The following is a 13,151-nucleotide window of genomic DNA, read 5'->3' as shown; positions in this document are numbered from 1 at the left end:
GTCAAAGAAACTACCAGGAGAAATGAATTAATGTGCCTAAATGTGGCACCAAGTTTCCTTCCCTCTTTCTTTTTTCCTAATGAAACCACTGATACATTTCTTCTGGTGCTTTCTGTCTCAGTGGCATTTTATCTCTTCTGGTCCGTTTGTAATTTATTGGGCAGTCATTTTCAGGGTCAGGATTTCTCTCTTTCTGTCTGTTTTGTTTCCTACTCCTGTCCTATTTCCTTCCCTGTTTCCCCCTCCCTCCCTAGTCTCTGCCTACTGTAACAAACCAAAAGGCCAAATCTTCATCCTGGGGACACGAAATGGCCACAGTAACTGTTGTAACTTGTCTGCGGTCTAATTGCATTAATTTGATAAGATCATCGTCGGCAGGATGTCTAATTTATTTGCAAGCCGTAGCCAGGGAAAAGCTTTGACCAAATTAACATGCCGCTGGGACCAGGGTGTGCAGGCTCCATATGGTTTTCTGGATTTTCCTATAAATAACCCTCCTCCAACCCACTCCCACTGTTACATCCCCCCCTACCAGTATGCCGCAAAGTTCACCACCGGGGCCGGGCGGGAGAGGTACGGCCCCAGGCTGCAGGAGGCACCAAGAGGCTGGGCTGCCTCTCCCGCCTCCGTGCCTCCTCCTCCTCCTCCTCCTCCTCCTCCTCCTCCTCCTCCTTCTCCCCCTCCTCTCCCTCCTCTCCCTCCTCCTTCTCTTCAGCGCTGTTTGACAAGGAAAGGGGAAAGGCGGGTTTCCACTTGCACCACCAGAGGTGCAACTGGTTCTTCGCTCGTAGGCATCTGAAACCCGTCCAAATGATGCAGAAACTTTTGTGTGCTTGGCTCCTGTCTTTAAGGCCAGGCACCGATTTTTCCGCTGTGTAATCTCTTTTGTCAGAAGGGTAGGAGCTGGAAAGGACGGCGGGGGAAGGGGGGGGGGGGGGCGGTGGAGAGGGAGGAGGCCGGAGTGAGAAGGAGGAGGGGGTCGAGGGAAGCAGGCATTTGATTTCCACAGAGCGTATAATAGGAGCATCCCTAGAAAAATATCTATGCGTGGACATACGTGCATCTCTGTATTTTTATACAGAGATAAGAATAACCGTCAGTTTCTACCCTCTCCTCCCCTCTTTGAGGGAGACACTATACTCTGTGGGAACAGGTAGTGTGAACTGCTAGCAGTGCAGCAATCCCCTCCCCCGTACTTACCCTCTTCTCTGTGATCGTCTAAATTATGAAAAATAGAGAGGGAGAATGCCTTAATCCGCGCTTCGACATTGCATAGAGAACACCAGCAAGAGGCAAAATCCAGCATGAAACATCCTAGACTGCAGGGGAGGACGAAACGCATTTAAAGCAACGATGAAAATGGCGTGCAGAATAATTACCTCAAATTGCTATTCGCTTGACACCCTGACACTAATTCTGTTCAAGCCGTTGGGAAATACAATAAGGCAAACGCGCCTTCCTCTACTGCTTTTGCAGGTGTGAGTGTGTGCGAATGGGGGACATAAGGAACCTGTCGGGAGGAGGGGAATGCTAAACTTTCCATCTTAAAAGAAAAGAAATAAATTAAATAATCCATTTACGAGAAAGCATCTAAATACATTGACGGTTTTTAATGCCAACGTTTTTAACGCTTGCCCTGTACGTGGATTGATTTTTTTTTTCCTCTCCAGCATTCCCTCAGCAGATGGATTTTTGCCACTGCAGCTCAGCAGAGGGTGTCAGATCTTTCAGTGTGCACCAGGTTGAAACGAGCAGAGCCTCTTAGCAACTCTCCCTCTGCGTGCATGTGAGTGTGTGCGAGCGTGCGGCTCGGCAGCAGCGGAAGAAAAAGGAAAGAAGAGCGAGCGAGGGAGCGAGCGAGCAGGGGAGGCAGCGCGGCCGGCAGGGCGAGGCGAGGCGCGGCGCGGGCAGGCGGGCGGCCCCGGCCCCGGCCCCTCGGCGGGCCCCGGCCGCCGGCGGGCATGGGCAGCCGCGCACCGCAGCAGCGGGGGCAGGCGCCGCGCAGCGCCTAGGCTGGGGCGGGCAGCGCCTAGGCTGGGGCCAGCAGCTCCTGGGCTGGGGCGGGCAGCGCTGGGCTGGGGCAAGCAGCGCTTAGGCTGGGGAGGGCGCTTTCAGCACCGCGGCGCTGGACAGCGCCCGGCGGGCGGCGGGCGAGGAGCGCGGCTCCGCGGCCGCCCGGCAAGGTCAGTCCGCGCGGAGCCGCGCACGGCGCAGCCTCCGCGGCCACCGCCGCGCTCCCGCCCGCACCTCTCTAACATGTAGCGGCGGCCGGGGGCCAGCAGCACCGTGCCGGTGAGCCAGCCTGGCCAGCAGACCTCCACTTAGCTGCCCGGGAGGCGTCAGGGAGGGCGAGCGCGGAGGGGAATTTTTTTTCCTTCTACTTTTTTTTTTTTTTTTTTTTTTTTGCCTGCCTTGCAGTACGTGCCTGCATAGTTTGTGGATATAATTACTGACTGGAATCTGGGCTGTTGCAGTTGTACTTGGGGGGGGAGAGAGGAGAAAAGAAAGCATCCCCCCCCTCCACCGACCCTCCCTGCTCTCCCCCCCCCCCCATTTTTTTTCTCCCCTTTTGGTGGTGGTTCGGACATTTAATGTATTGAATGAACTGGAATTGCTTTCCGTGTGAGGAGGATGGTTGCTGTTACTTTGTGATGAGATCGGGAATGAATTGCTCGGTTTAAAAATGCTGCTTTGGATTCTGTTGCTGGAGACGTCTCTTTGTTTTGCTGCTGGAAACGTTACAGGGGACGTTTGCAAAGAGAAGATCTGTGCCTGCAACGAGATAGAAGGGGATTTGCACGTAGACTGTGAGAAAAAGGGATTTACCAGCCTGCAACATTTCAGCGCCCCAACTTCCCAGTTTTACCATTTATTCCTGCATGGCAATTCCCTGACTCGACTTTTCCCTAATGAGTTTGCTAACTTTTACAATGCGGTCAGTTTGCACATGGAAAACAACGGTTTGCATGAGATTGTTCCCGGGGCTTTTCTTGGGCTGCAGCTGGTGAAACGCTTGCACATAAACAACAATAAGATCAAATCATTCAGGAAGCAGACTTTCCTGGGGCTGGACGATCTGGAATACCTCCAGGCAGATTTTAATCTATTGCGGGATATTGACCCCGGAGCATTTAGGGACTTAAACAAGCTAGAAGTGCTGATTTTAAATGACAATCTCATCAGCACCTTGCCCCCGAACGTGTTTCAGTACGTGCCGATCACCCACCTCGACCTGCGGGGAAACCGTCTTAAAACCTTGCCTTACGAGGAGGTCCTGGAGCAGATCCCAGGCATTGCTGAAATCCTGCTAGAGGATAACCCCTGGGACTGCACTTGCGATCTTCTGTCGTTGAAAGAATGGCTGGAAAACATACCTAAAAACGCTTTGATCGGCAGAGTGATTTGTGAGGCTCCCACTAGGTTGCAGGGCAAAGATTTAAATGAGACCACAGAGCAAGAGCTGTGCAAAAAGAACAGAGTAGATTCTAGCCTAGCTGCTCCCCCTGCTGAAGAAGAAACCTGCGATCCTGGTCCCATTCCAACCCCCTTTAAAATACATGGCAAAGAAGACCCTGCCACGCCAGGATCTGCTCCAAATGGAGGTACAAAGATTCCTGTCAACTGGCAAATCAAGACCAGACCCACTGCTGCTGTGTCGACAGTGAGTGCGAAGAGCAAGCTACCAGCTACCGTGTCCTGCCCACACATCTGCAGCTGTGATCAGATCCCTGGCTCGGGTTTAAAGGTTAATTGCAATGACAGGAATGTGAGCAGCTTGGTGGATTTGAAGCCCAAGCCATCCAATGTGCAGGAGCTATTTCTGAGAGACAACAAAATACACACCATAAGGAAATCCCACTTTCTGGATTACCGAAAACTTAATTTACTTGATCTGGGCAACAACAACATTGCCACCGTGGAGAACAACACCTTCAAGAACCTCTTTGATCTCCGATGGCTCTACATGGATAGCAACTACTTAGACACACTGTCCCGGGAGAAATTCGCTGGGCTGCAAAACCTGGAGTATCTGAACGTGGAGTTTAATGGGATCCAGATGATTATGCCTGGCACCTTCAATGCAATGCCCAAACTGAGAGTCCTCATCCTCAACAACAACCTACTGAGGTCTCTCCCAGTAGACGTGTTTGCCGGGGTCTCGCTTTCCAAGCTGAGCATACACAACAATTATTTCATGTACCTCCCAGTTGCAGGGGTCCTGGACCAGCTCACCTCCATCACCCAGATCGACCTGCACGGCAACCCATGGGACTGTACTTGCCCTATTGTGCCTTTCAAACAGTGGGCGGAGATGCTGCGCCCCAAGGTGATTATGAGCGACCTGAGGTGCGAGTCCCCTGAAGATTTCTTCAAGGAGGATTTTGAGTCTCTCTCCAATGATGTGATTTGCCCTCAGTTAAAAATCTTGCCCACATTAACTTCTACAAACAAAAACAGCACCGGGCTGACAGAGACAGGTACTCACTCCAACTCCTACTTGGAGACCAGTCGGGTCTCTATTTCGGTGCTAGTGCCAGGGCTCCTGCTGGTTTTTGTGACCTCTGCCTTCACGGTGGTTGGCATGCTGGTGTTCATCCTGAGGAACAGAAAAAGGTCCAAGAGGAGGGATGCCAACTCCTCTGCATCTGAAATCAACTCCTTGCAGACGGTCTGCGACTCGTCCTACTGGCACAACGGGCCCTACAGCGCCGACGGGGCCCACAGGGTGTACGACTGCGGCTCCCACTCCCTGTCGGACTGAGGCGGCGGGGGGGGGCGGGGGCGGTCACCATCCGGGACCGGCCTTTCACCTCCGGCCGGGGACGGCTCTGCACCTCCGCTGCTACCTTTTGTGAGAAACGAAACACACAGACACACGCACGCCCTTCCTCACAACCCCCATAACAAGGGCCGAGGCCCAGTGGGCGGCGGGGGGAGCTCGGCGCCGGGGCTCATCCCTGCAGCGCCCCGCAGCCCGGCGAGGTGGGCGCATCCCCCACCCGTGCGCGGCCGGGACAGCGACAGACGGGTGAGGAATCGCTTCCTTAGGCTCCGGCAGGGCGAAACACGGCTCTTGGTTTTGTAGAGCTTTTGTTCCATTGGGGTTTGTTTTGCTTTTTTGCCCTCTTCCTTTGTGGACCGACCCCTTTTCGAGAGGCCGGGAAAAAGAGGGGGCGGAGGACAGGCTGGTGTCGGCCTCCTCCTGACGGCAAAGCAGGAGTGGAAAGTTGCACGAAGGCATGAATGTAATGTAAATAAATGACTCCGACTCTGAAACAAATAGACAAATGGACAAAAAAAAAAAAGTGCTGCATGGCTCGCATGGATACAACGCACCCCAGGGACGCTCCAGCCCCCAACTGGAAACAGCGTCTAGTTCACGCCATCATCCCTCTTACCTGATAAGTCCCTTCGTATCAAACCTTCTATATACGAAATACAGTATAATAATAAAAAGTGCCATTTCGCCAGTTTTTTTTTTTTGTGTGATCAATAGAGAGTAGAGTTTGTGCTTTTACCGTGGGAAAAAAAATGTAAAGGTTTTATTTAAGACATAGTTGCATGAGTATTCTCATTAGATTATTTTTTTTTTTTTTAGGTGGGAATTACTTTGGTGGGAGAGATTTGCTTTGTTGATAGTGGGTTGTGTTTTGTTTTTCGGGGGCAGGGGCGGGGAGGGGAGGCTTTGATTTTATTTCCTCTCTCTTCTTTTTCGATATACATATTTAGTATTGCCTTTCCATCTGAATGTAAAAATTAGTACCCTTGATTTCTATTATGGTAATAATGTATACATACAAAAAAAAGTCCAAGGCAGTTAAGCATGACCAATTAATGTCACTCTAGTGCTTAGGCTGCAAAGTTTAATGGTAGAAAATTCTGTGCTGTTGTAAATCTTACTATAACTTGAGGAAAACAGAACTGAGGAAGCAAGTGAAACTTACTAATTCTATTCGAGGATTTTATAATGGCATATTTTTTCAGTATTAAAGTGAAAATGTTTTCAACTCCGGGTCCTTACCATTTTTCCAACATCTAATTCTTGCAAATGGGTTACTTGAGTTTAGGGGACAGAGCCTCCTTTCAGTGCTCTCTGTGTGTGTTTCTCTCCCTCCCTCTCTCTCTTTCCCTCCTTCCCTCCCTTCCTCTTTCTCATTCATTGACAGGCAGAGACACAAACACCCTTCCTTCCCCCCTTTTCCCAATGTAAATAACACACAGAAGTTTCCTGCCTCCTTTCCTCGCCTCCGTTTTTTTATCCTTTTTTTTTTTTTTTTAATAACGAGGCAATGAATCCCTTTATTATCACTGTGAATCTCTCGCTGCTGTCGCTGCTGTCGCCGCCTCTGCTGCACACACTGCAGAGATATTAGAGATGTTAGTGGGAATTTGCTTTAAGTGCCACTGCCCAGCTTAGTCTCATTAAGCTGGAGCCGAATTTCCGCCGTCCAGCATTCCCGTCCGGGAGCAGCTGCAGGCGGCCGGGCTTCAGCAGCTGCCGCCAGTGGGAAAACGAATTAGTGCAGGGATTTTCCCGTTCCTGCGCTGGGTACCTCCGCCCTTTGATATTAAGTGTTGAAAAAAAAGAAAAACACAGCGCAGTGCTGCAGTTGGACTTCAGGCAGTTCGCGTTTGATCCCGTTTCTGTGCTGAGAAAGTGCCCCTAAACTCAGTCAAACCTGTAAAGGCAAAAGTCCCTGCAAATCACTTGTAACTCACAGCTCAAGTCCCAGTGGAGATATGGAGAATTTCAGTCACGTTGCTCCTGACTTTCTCCAGGCAGAGAATCCTTTTAAAGAGTAAAACACCATAAGGGATTTGCTAAACTTCAAATACTGATTCGGTTTGCTTTATAGAAAATGCCCACCTTTGGGAGCTGCGAGGAGAAAACAGACATACATTCATACACATTGCAATAGGTACACTCTTGAAAATTAGGCAGAAGCCTGATCACGGGTGTTCATGAAGTATTAAACGTGGGGAATATATCATTCCTCCAGAAACCTTTATCATAGTGGAAAAATTTGCAGACTACTAGAAAATACCTTGAGGTTTGGTTGTGTAGCTCTGAAAATGGCATGGCCTGCTTAACTATACAAACCGGTTCTGTTTCAAGGCCCCTTCTTTATTCCACCTTGCTGCTTCATTGGACTGATTGTTCTGCCAAGACATTCTGTGTAAGACAAAGTGATGGCAGTAGAGGCACTAGTTTGCCATTGTGTAATCTACATTGTGCAGATTGAGAAGAAAAAACAAATGCATTTACGTATGAACCAATATTTCTTCCTTGGGAGGCCATGAACTTCAGCTTAGAAATAGAAATCATTCAAAATAACCTGTTTAAGTATAAGCCAGTGCACCCCTGCATGACTACCTAAATCTTGCTGCCTTCTTCACGATATTGTGGTGATAAAATTGAGCAACTGAGAAAATTAAGGATACATCTCATGTAAAAAAATAAATCATAATTGCGTTAGAAGCACTGTTAGAGAAGTTAAGATAAAAGATATAGTAAATTAAATATGATAAATCACTGACTGAGATCAGATGTGCAGGCATTTAAGAGAATATAATGCTAAATATATGTAATTCTAATTTGTCACCATTGAGAGGTAGCATAAAGTTACAACTTTGCTCATTTACTTTCCTTAAAGTGCTAGTTTATTGGCACACCTAAATAGAAATATCCATTCAATTGAAGAGTTGAAGATATGTATTTATCAACCTGTTTCTAGGCTGGGGGAAATAACAAAATGGACCTTTTTCTTTCTATTTCATTTTCTGATTTTAACATTCACAGGATTCTTTCTTCCATCTTGCAGACACTTGCCCTTAGGACACACAAATCACACAGCTCTCCCAGATGATATAATAATTACCAGACCTTGAAATACAATGTTTATCTTATTTGCATGTTTAGCACTTCCATGATTATTTTTATCAAAACAAAACACTCGACCAAAGAGAAACATAAGGGAAAGAAAAGGGATGATTGAGGATGTATTGAAGAGGAATGAAGTGCAAATATGTTAAATATATTCAGCTGTACTGCATTAACAACAGTAACAAAACAGCAAATGTTTTATTTGTTTGATAAAGAGTGTCATAATATTTTGAACACTGGAAGCCTATACAATATCTGCGTTGTGTCAAAACGTGATTTTTTTTCCTGCTAACTTAAGAATCTCATAACTTCAACCATAACTTATATCATGTTAAATTGCTTCTTATTCCTTCTTAATCATTACAGCAAAGAGATTTCTGCTCTTTCAGAATAGACAGAAAAGGAACAGATATATTGTTCGGTTAGTTCAAAAAAAAAGATTGTGGTGTTTAGTTTGTTTTTTTTGTTGTTTTTTTTTTTTTCTACAAACACTTCAATTAAGAATAGCCTCCAATTTAAACTGTTGCCATAGAAATCTATGCCTGTATACATGGTAGCCTCTTGCATGCCACTGAAGAAGAATAAATGGAACTATAGAGCAACCTGATAAAATTTTAAATTCATACCAATAGGTGATGTGTTTCATTTTAAGCAGAATTGTACTGTTGGAACTGCACAGGAAAGCATCATTATATTCCTTTACTAAATGTATTGGTTGTGCCAGATAATTTTATAACTTCAGTACAGTTGTATTGAAATTACACTGTTTCAGATCTGCTTGCAAACTAAGGTGATGTAAACTTTGAGGGTTTTTTTTGTTTGGTTTGAGTTGGAGTTGTTTTGTTTACTTGTGGGGTTTTTTTTGTTTTGTTTTGGTTTTTTTTTAGCAAGAGTGGGGGCAGATGTTATCTGATGGAGAAGAAAAGGCTTTGTGTGCTAGTCTTTACTCAGGTAGAAAAGTAATTAATTACACAAATTGAACAATTCACACTTTTTTTTAAGCTGGTGCAAAGCTCATTGGGGGGAAAGTTAGGGCAAGGAGGCTGCAAAATGCTCCTCCTTCCCAGTAGAATAATCTCCACCTTCCATTACCCATAAGAAGTTTGTAGGGCTCCCAAATATGAAAGTCTGCCAAAGACAAGTAGCTCTTAGTAAAGAGATAACCTCTTTCCCTTTGTGTTATTGTCAATGGCTTGTTCAGTAGCAAAACAAAGCAGGGATTTATTGGAGATGAAATGAAAGACTTTTAAATTGCTCTTTCTTTCCTGTGTAACCTTCTCCAAGACAAAACTACATCTGGGGACTTTCTTGGAAAACAGTGCACAAGATATGTGCAAATCTCTGATGCCCTTGTTTTTTCTTATATTTGGAGTTTGAATCTGCATGACAAGTGTTTTATTGTATACCAGACTTTCTAGTTGTTTGTACTATTTGGATCAGTCAGAGTGGGTTTGGCCACATTTTTATTCACATGTGATCAAAAGTGAGCACTCTCAGATGTTAAAGGACTTCATTAGATAGATCTTTCTGTATTTAGTAAACTTTCCCTAGATATATACACGAAATAGGACAATTTCTGTGGCTGAATATTATTCAATGTGTTTGAGAAGTTCAGATTTGTGAGACTTCTTTGAGATTAATGATACAGAAATTTCCAGGCAATGGACAGGAGTATATGGCTGCTGTACAAATACCTTTTTTGGTATTTGGGAACAAGTCAGAAAGGGGAGAATTAATCGGCTGTGTTCATAAGCTATGGCTTTCCTAATATCACACAGATATTTGTGTAATCTCTTTAAAATTAATAATCTGTTTAAACCATATTAAGAATGTGGACAGATCAGAAGAATCATTTTATTTTACTCAGCTTTTCCCAGAGGAATATTAGCACTGGAAAAAATCTGGACTAAAATTGTTATAAGCATTGTATTATATTACACAACATTAATTATGAGTATGTTTAGCAATGGTACCTTAATGGGTTAACTTGTAACAGAAGTTGATATTCAGCATAAACGCCTGTGAGTTTCAGAAACTTTATAATTTTATCCTTTTGGGTTAAGAAATATAAATGAGATCCATCAGTATTACTCCTCCAAGATTAATTACCAGGTTAATTGACGTATTGTTACGCTGAATGGTTCCATTTACCAGCTAAAGTTTTTGAATCAATTTCTATGTATACTTCTTATATACATTAAGCAGTTACATGAGAGAGGAACAAAGTCAGCAGAAAGTCCCCTGGAAGGAAATAGTAGTCTTCTGCATCATACACTTGACTGCTAAGATTGAAAATTCGTAGCAAATAATGGACAAAAAAAGTCCACTGTAGAACATACTTAGTTGACTTTAACTGACTGCTTTAACTGCCATTAATTTAGGGGTATCAGTGGCACAAAGTGCTCTTGGAAGAAAGTATTGCCTCCTTAGATATATTGGTGCCAGCAGAACTCCTTCTCTATCCTTCCCCCTTTCTATTAGGTAGTCAGATTGATCCCCCTCAGCTAGTTTCCAATGAAGCCAGTGGAACAAATTCTCTTGGCTATTAATGACTTTGGATGATGTCATGACCATTCAGACAGACCCCTCAAGCTTTGGTCTCAAACTGTGTCTAAGCATGGGTTCTCATGTTTGGTTCATGTTACTTTGTCCTTCCTGAATCCACTACATCTCTTGCAAGTGGGAAGTTTAGCAAAAAAGGTGCTATGAAGAAATTAAGCAGCAGTATGGTCTGGTGGAAAAAAATAGGGAATATGACTCATTTTTTGGATTTGCTATCTAAGCTGGAATGTAGGTGGTATTTGTCTCACCTAGTTTGATGGGCCTCAATAAGCTGCCCCAGCACAAGTCAGTAGTGCCCTAGGAGGTGTCCCAGAGTATCTGAGGTATGTGCTTGAGACTGGTAGATACAAAATGAGGACTTGGGTACACTCATATATTTCTACAGTGGCAACTGGACTCTAGATGGGATGTATTAGGGTATCTGAATAGGAGTAGATACCCATGTGGGAACAACTGAATTGAATTCCTGACCTACACTGAGAGAGCCTGGTGGTTTGGTTCTCTTGATTCATCTAAGTGATTTGAATTGTCTTGGTGTCTGAGCTGTCAGCATGGTGCTGACAGAAAAGACTCAAGGCTTTTGGGACATATGGTGAGCTGGTGCCCAGGAAAGGTGCTGTAAGACACCACAAATGGCACTGCATGTGAATGGGCAAAGGAGTTGAACCCTAAATGTAGCTCAGTTAGGTACAGCTACGGTGCAGATAATGAAATGCATGTGATAATTAAATCAAACCCCTGAAACTACATTAAATAAGTTATATCAGAGGTGGTTAACTGAGACATGATAATTTTTAAAGAACAACTGTTATATTTTAGAGGTTATCAATAGAAGTCACATGTATACACACACCTTTTTTGTCTGTTTTCCTAACTTGGATTTTATTTTTGTCTTTTCAAATTGATAGGTCTATGATTTGGGGATTACATCCTAATGATTGCTTTTGGATGGGACTCCCATTTTAGTCGATGCCTTTAGAAATTGCTACAGTACGTAATAGCTATAATAGTAACATCATAAAGTAATATAGGGCTCAGGAAACAGAAATGTAACAACAACAAAAAAATCCTGACAGTTATTGCTGATACCATAATAATAAATAACTGTTTCCTGGGTTAAGCTTGAAATATAAATGAGGAGTACAATACTCCAGGGTTGTAGTCATTATTGAAGTCATTAAGCTGATCACAATGAAAGGTAAGTGCTACAAATGGATGAGAAAATGCAGTGGAAAGAGTTTCAGAAAAAAAAAAAAGGTTTGGTTTATGAAAAGAGAGTGCAAAATTGTTAAGTGATTTATCACAGGAGGTTTGAAAAGGAAGAAATATAATTTAATTATGGGCACACATTAACAACTTATTCACATGAGATATCTTAAAGGGAAGACAGATGGTAGAAAATATTTAAGTGCAGGATGTAGAATATGTAGCTAGACCCTAGAGATGATTAGTCAGTTGCTCAGGATAAAAATGGCACAACAAAATTGGCGGTATTGTGTACTGGGCATTTCACAAGCAATATGGACTTTTAGAGAGAAGAGTCAGAACTTAGCTTGGGCACAAATGGGGAGAATGGAAACATAAAAAATAGTATAGGATTTTTTCTCACTGTTACAGTTTGGGAAGCAAATGTTTTGAAATGAGTGAATATAGTTATAAAGGTTACTTTATCAGGTGTCTTTATTGTGGTGGTGTCTTCATTTTAGCTAGCTTGGTTAGAAGATTTTGACAAACAGGGTCTACGCAAAATATAAGCATAGTACTAATTTTCCGATGTGTGATTAAGATCATAGTAGTTGAAAAAAAAAGTATGTGAAGGAAAAGATCCTTTCCTGGAAAAGCTAGGTCAATGGATACCTGTAAACCACTGAAATAGAAACAATCTTCCAAATTTTGGGGTGTATTTTCACTATTGCAATAATCTTAGATCCCTATCAGAAATTATGTTCTTTCCTATGACATTATGTGTAGCAGAGAATAATAATATTAATAAAGATACCTTTCACATTTAAGGTTTTTGTTTGCTTGTTTTGTTTTGTTTTATTTTTATTTTCGTTTTGGTGGTGTTGTGTGGGTTTTTTTTGTTTTTGGGGTTTGTTTGTTTGTTTTATCTCTGCATTTTTTTCTTTTAGAATTTTTTTCTTTGTCTTTTTTGTGCTTTAATTTAGATAGACATATTTTTGAACATGATGCAGAAGCAAAACACAACAGCGTGAGAATGAACAAAAGGAATGCACTAAGTAAAGTGCTAGTCCCTGCAGATTTGCTGAAATTATTCAGGAAGGATAATTGTGAGGCTGAACAACAGAGTGAAAGATGTTACTGACATTGGCTAAAGGTACTCATGGGAAAAGGAAACACTTAACATTTTTGAAAGGTCTTTCTATGACTATGCTGCTATTAATGAAAGATGATCTTAACTAACTAAAATTTTAGTATAAGACAATACTCCTCTGTAACCAAATAAATGAGAAGATATATTTAGAATGACGATTAGACTGTTGATTTGGGTCTTACAATAAGGCAATATTGGAATTAAGCTGAGAAAGAAGTGGTTCTTACTACAGAATCATAAGTTGCTGTCTGCCCAAACTTGTTAACTCAGTTGCAGTCATGTATATTAAATTAGGCATATTTGTCCTTTGAACAAATTCATAGTATTCATAAATTCCAATCTGAATAATAAATTCAAGGACTCTTAGCT

At 43.2% G+C, this 13,151-nt stretch overlaps 1 protein-coding gene across 1 annotated transcript; it reads left to right on the top strand.

The window, feature by feature from the left end:
• Window positions 1-2,418: 2,418 nt before the first annotated feature.
• SLITRK1 (SLIT and NTRK like family member 1) lies at window positions 2,419-6,008 on the top strand. The gene has a single exon (XM_064645984.1). It carries the CDS (start codon window positions 2,684-2,686, stop codon window positions 4,760-4,762), a length of 2,079 nt encoding a protein of 692 aa, XP_064502054.1. The 5' UTR covers window positions 2,419-2,683; the 3' UTR covers window positions 4,763-6,008.
• Window positions 6,009-13,151: the final 7,143 nt, after the last annotated feature.

Source organism: Pseudopipra pipra, chromosome 2 (assembly GCF_036250125.1).
Source record: "Pseudopipra pipra isolate bDixPip1 chromosome 2, bDixPip1.hap1, whole genome shotgun sequence".
Lineage (NCBI taxonomy): Eukaryota > Metazoa > Chordata > Aves > Passeriformes > Pipridae > Pseudopipra > Pseudopipra pipra.
The sequence above is the reverse complement of the archived record's forward strand: the minus strand, read 5'-3'. Positions and strand labels throughout refer to the sequence as shown.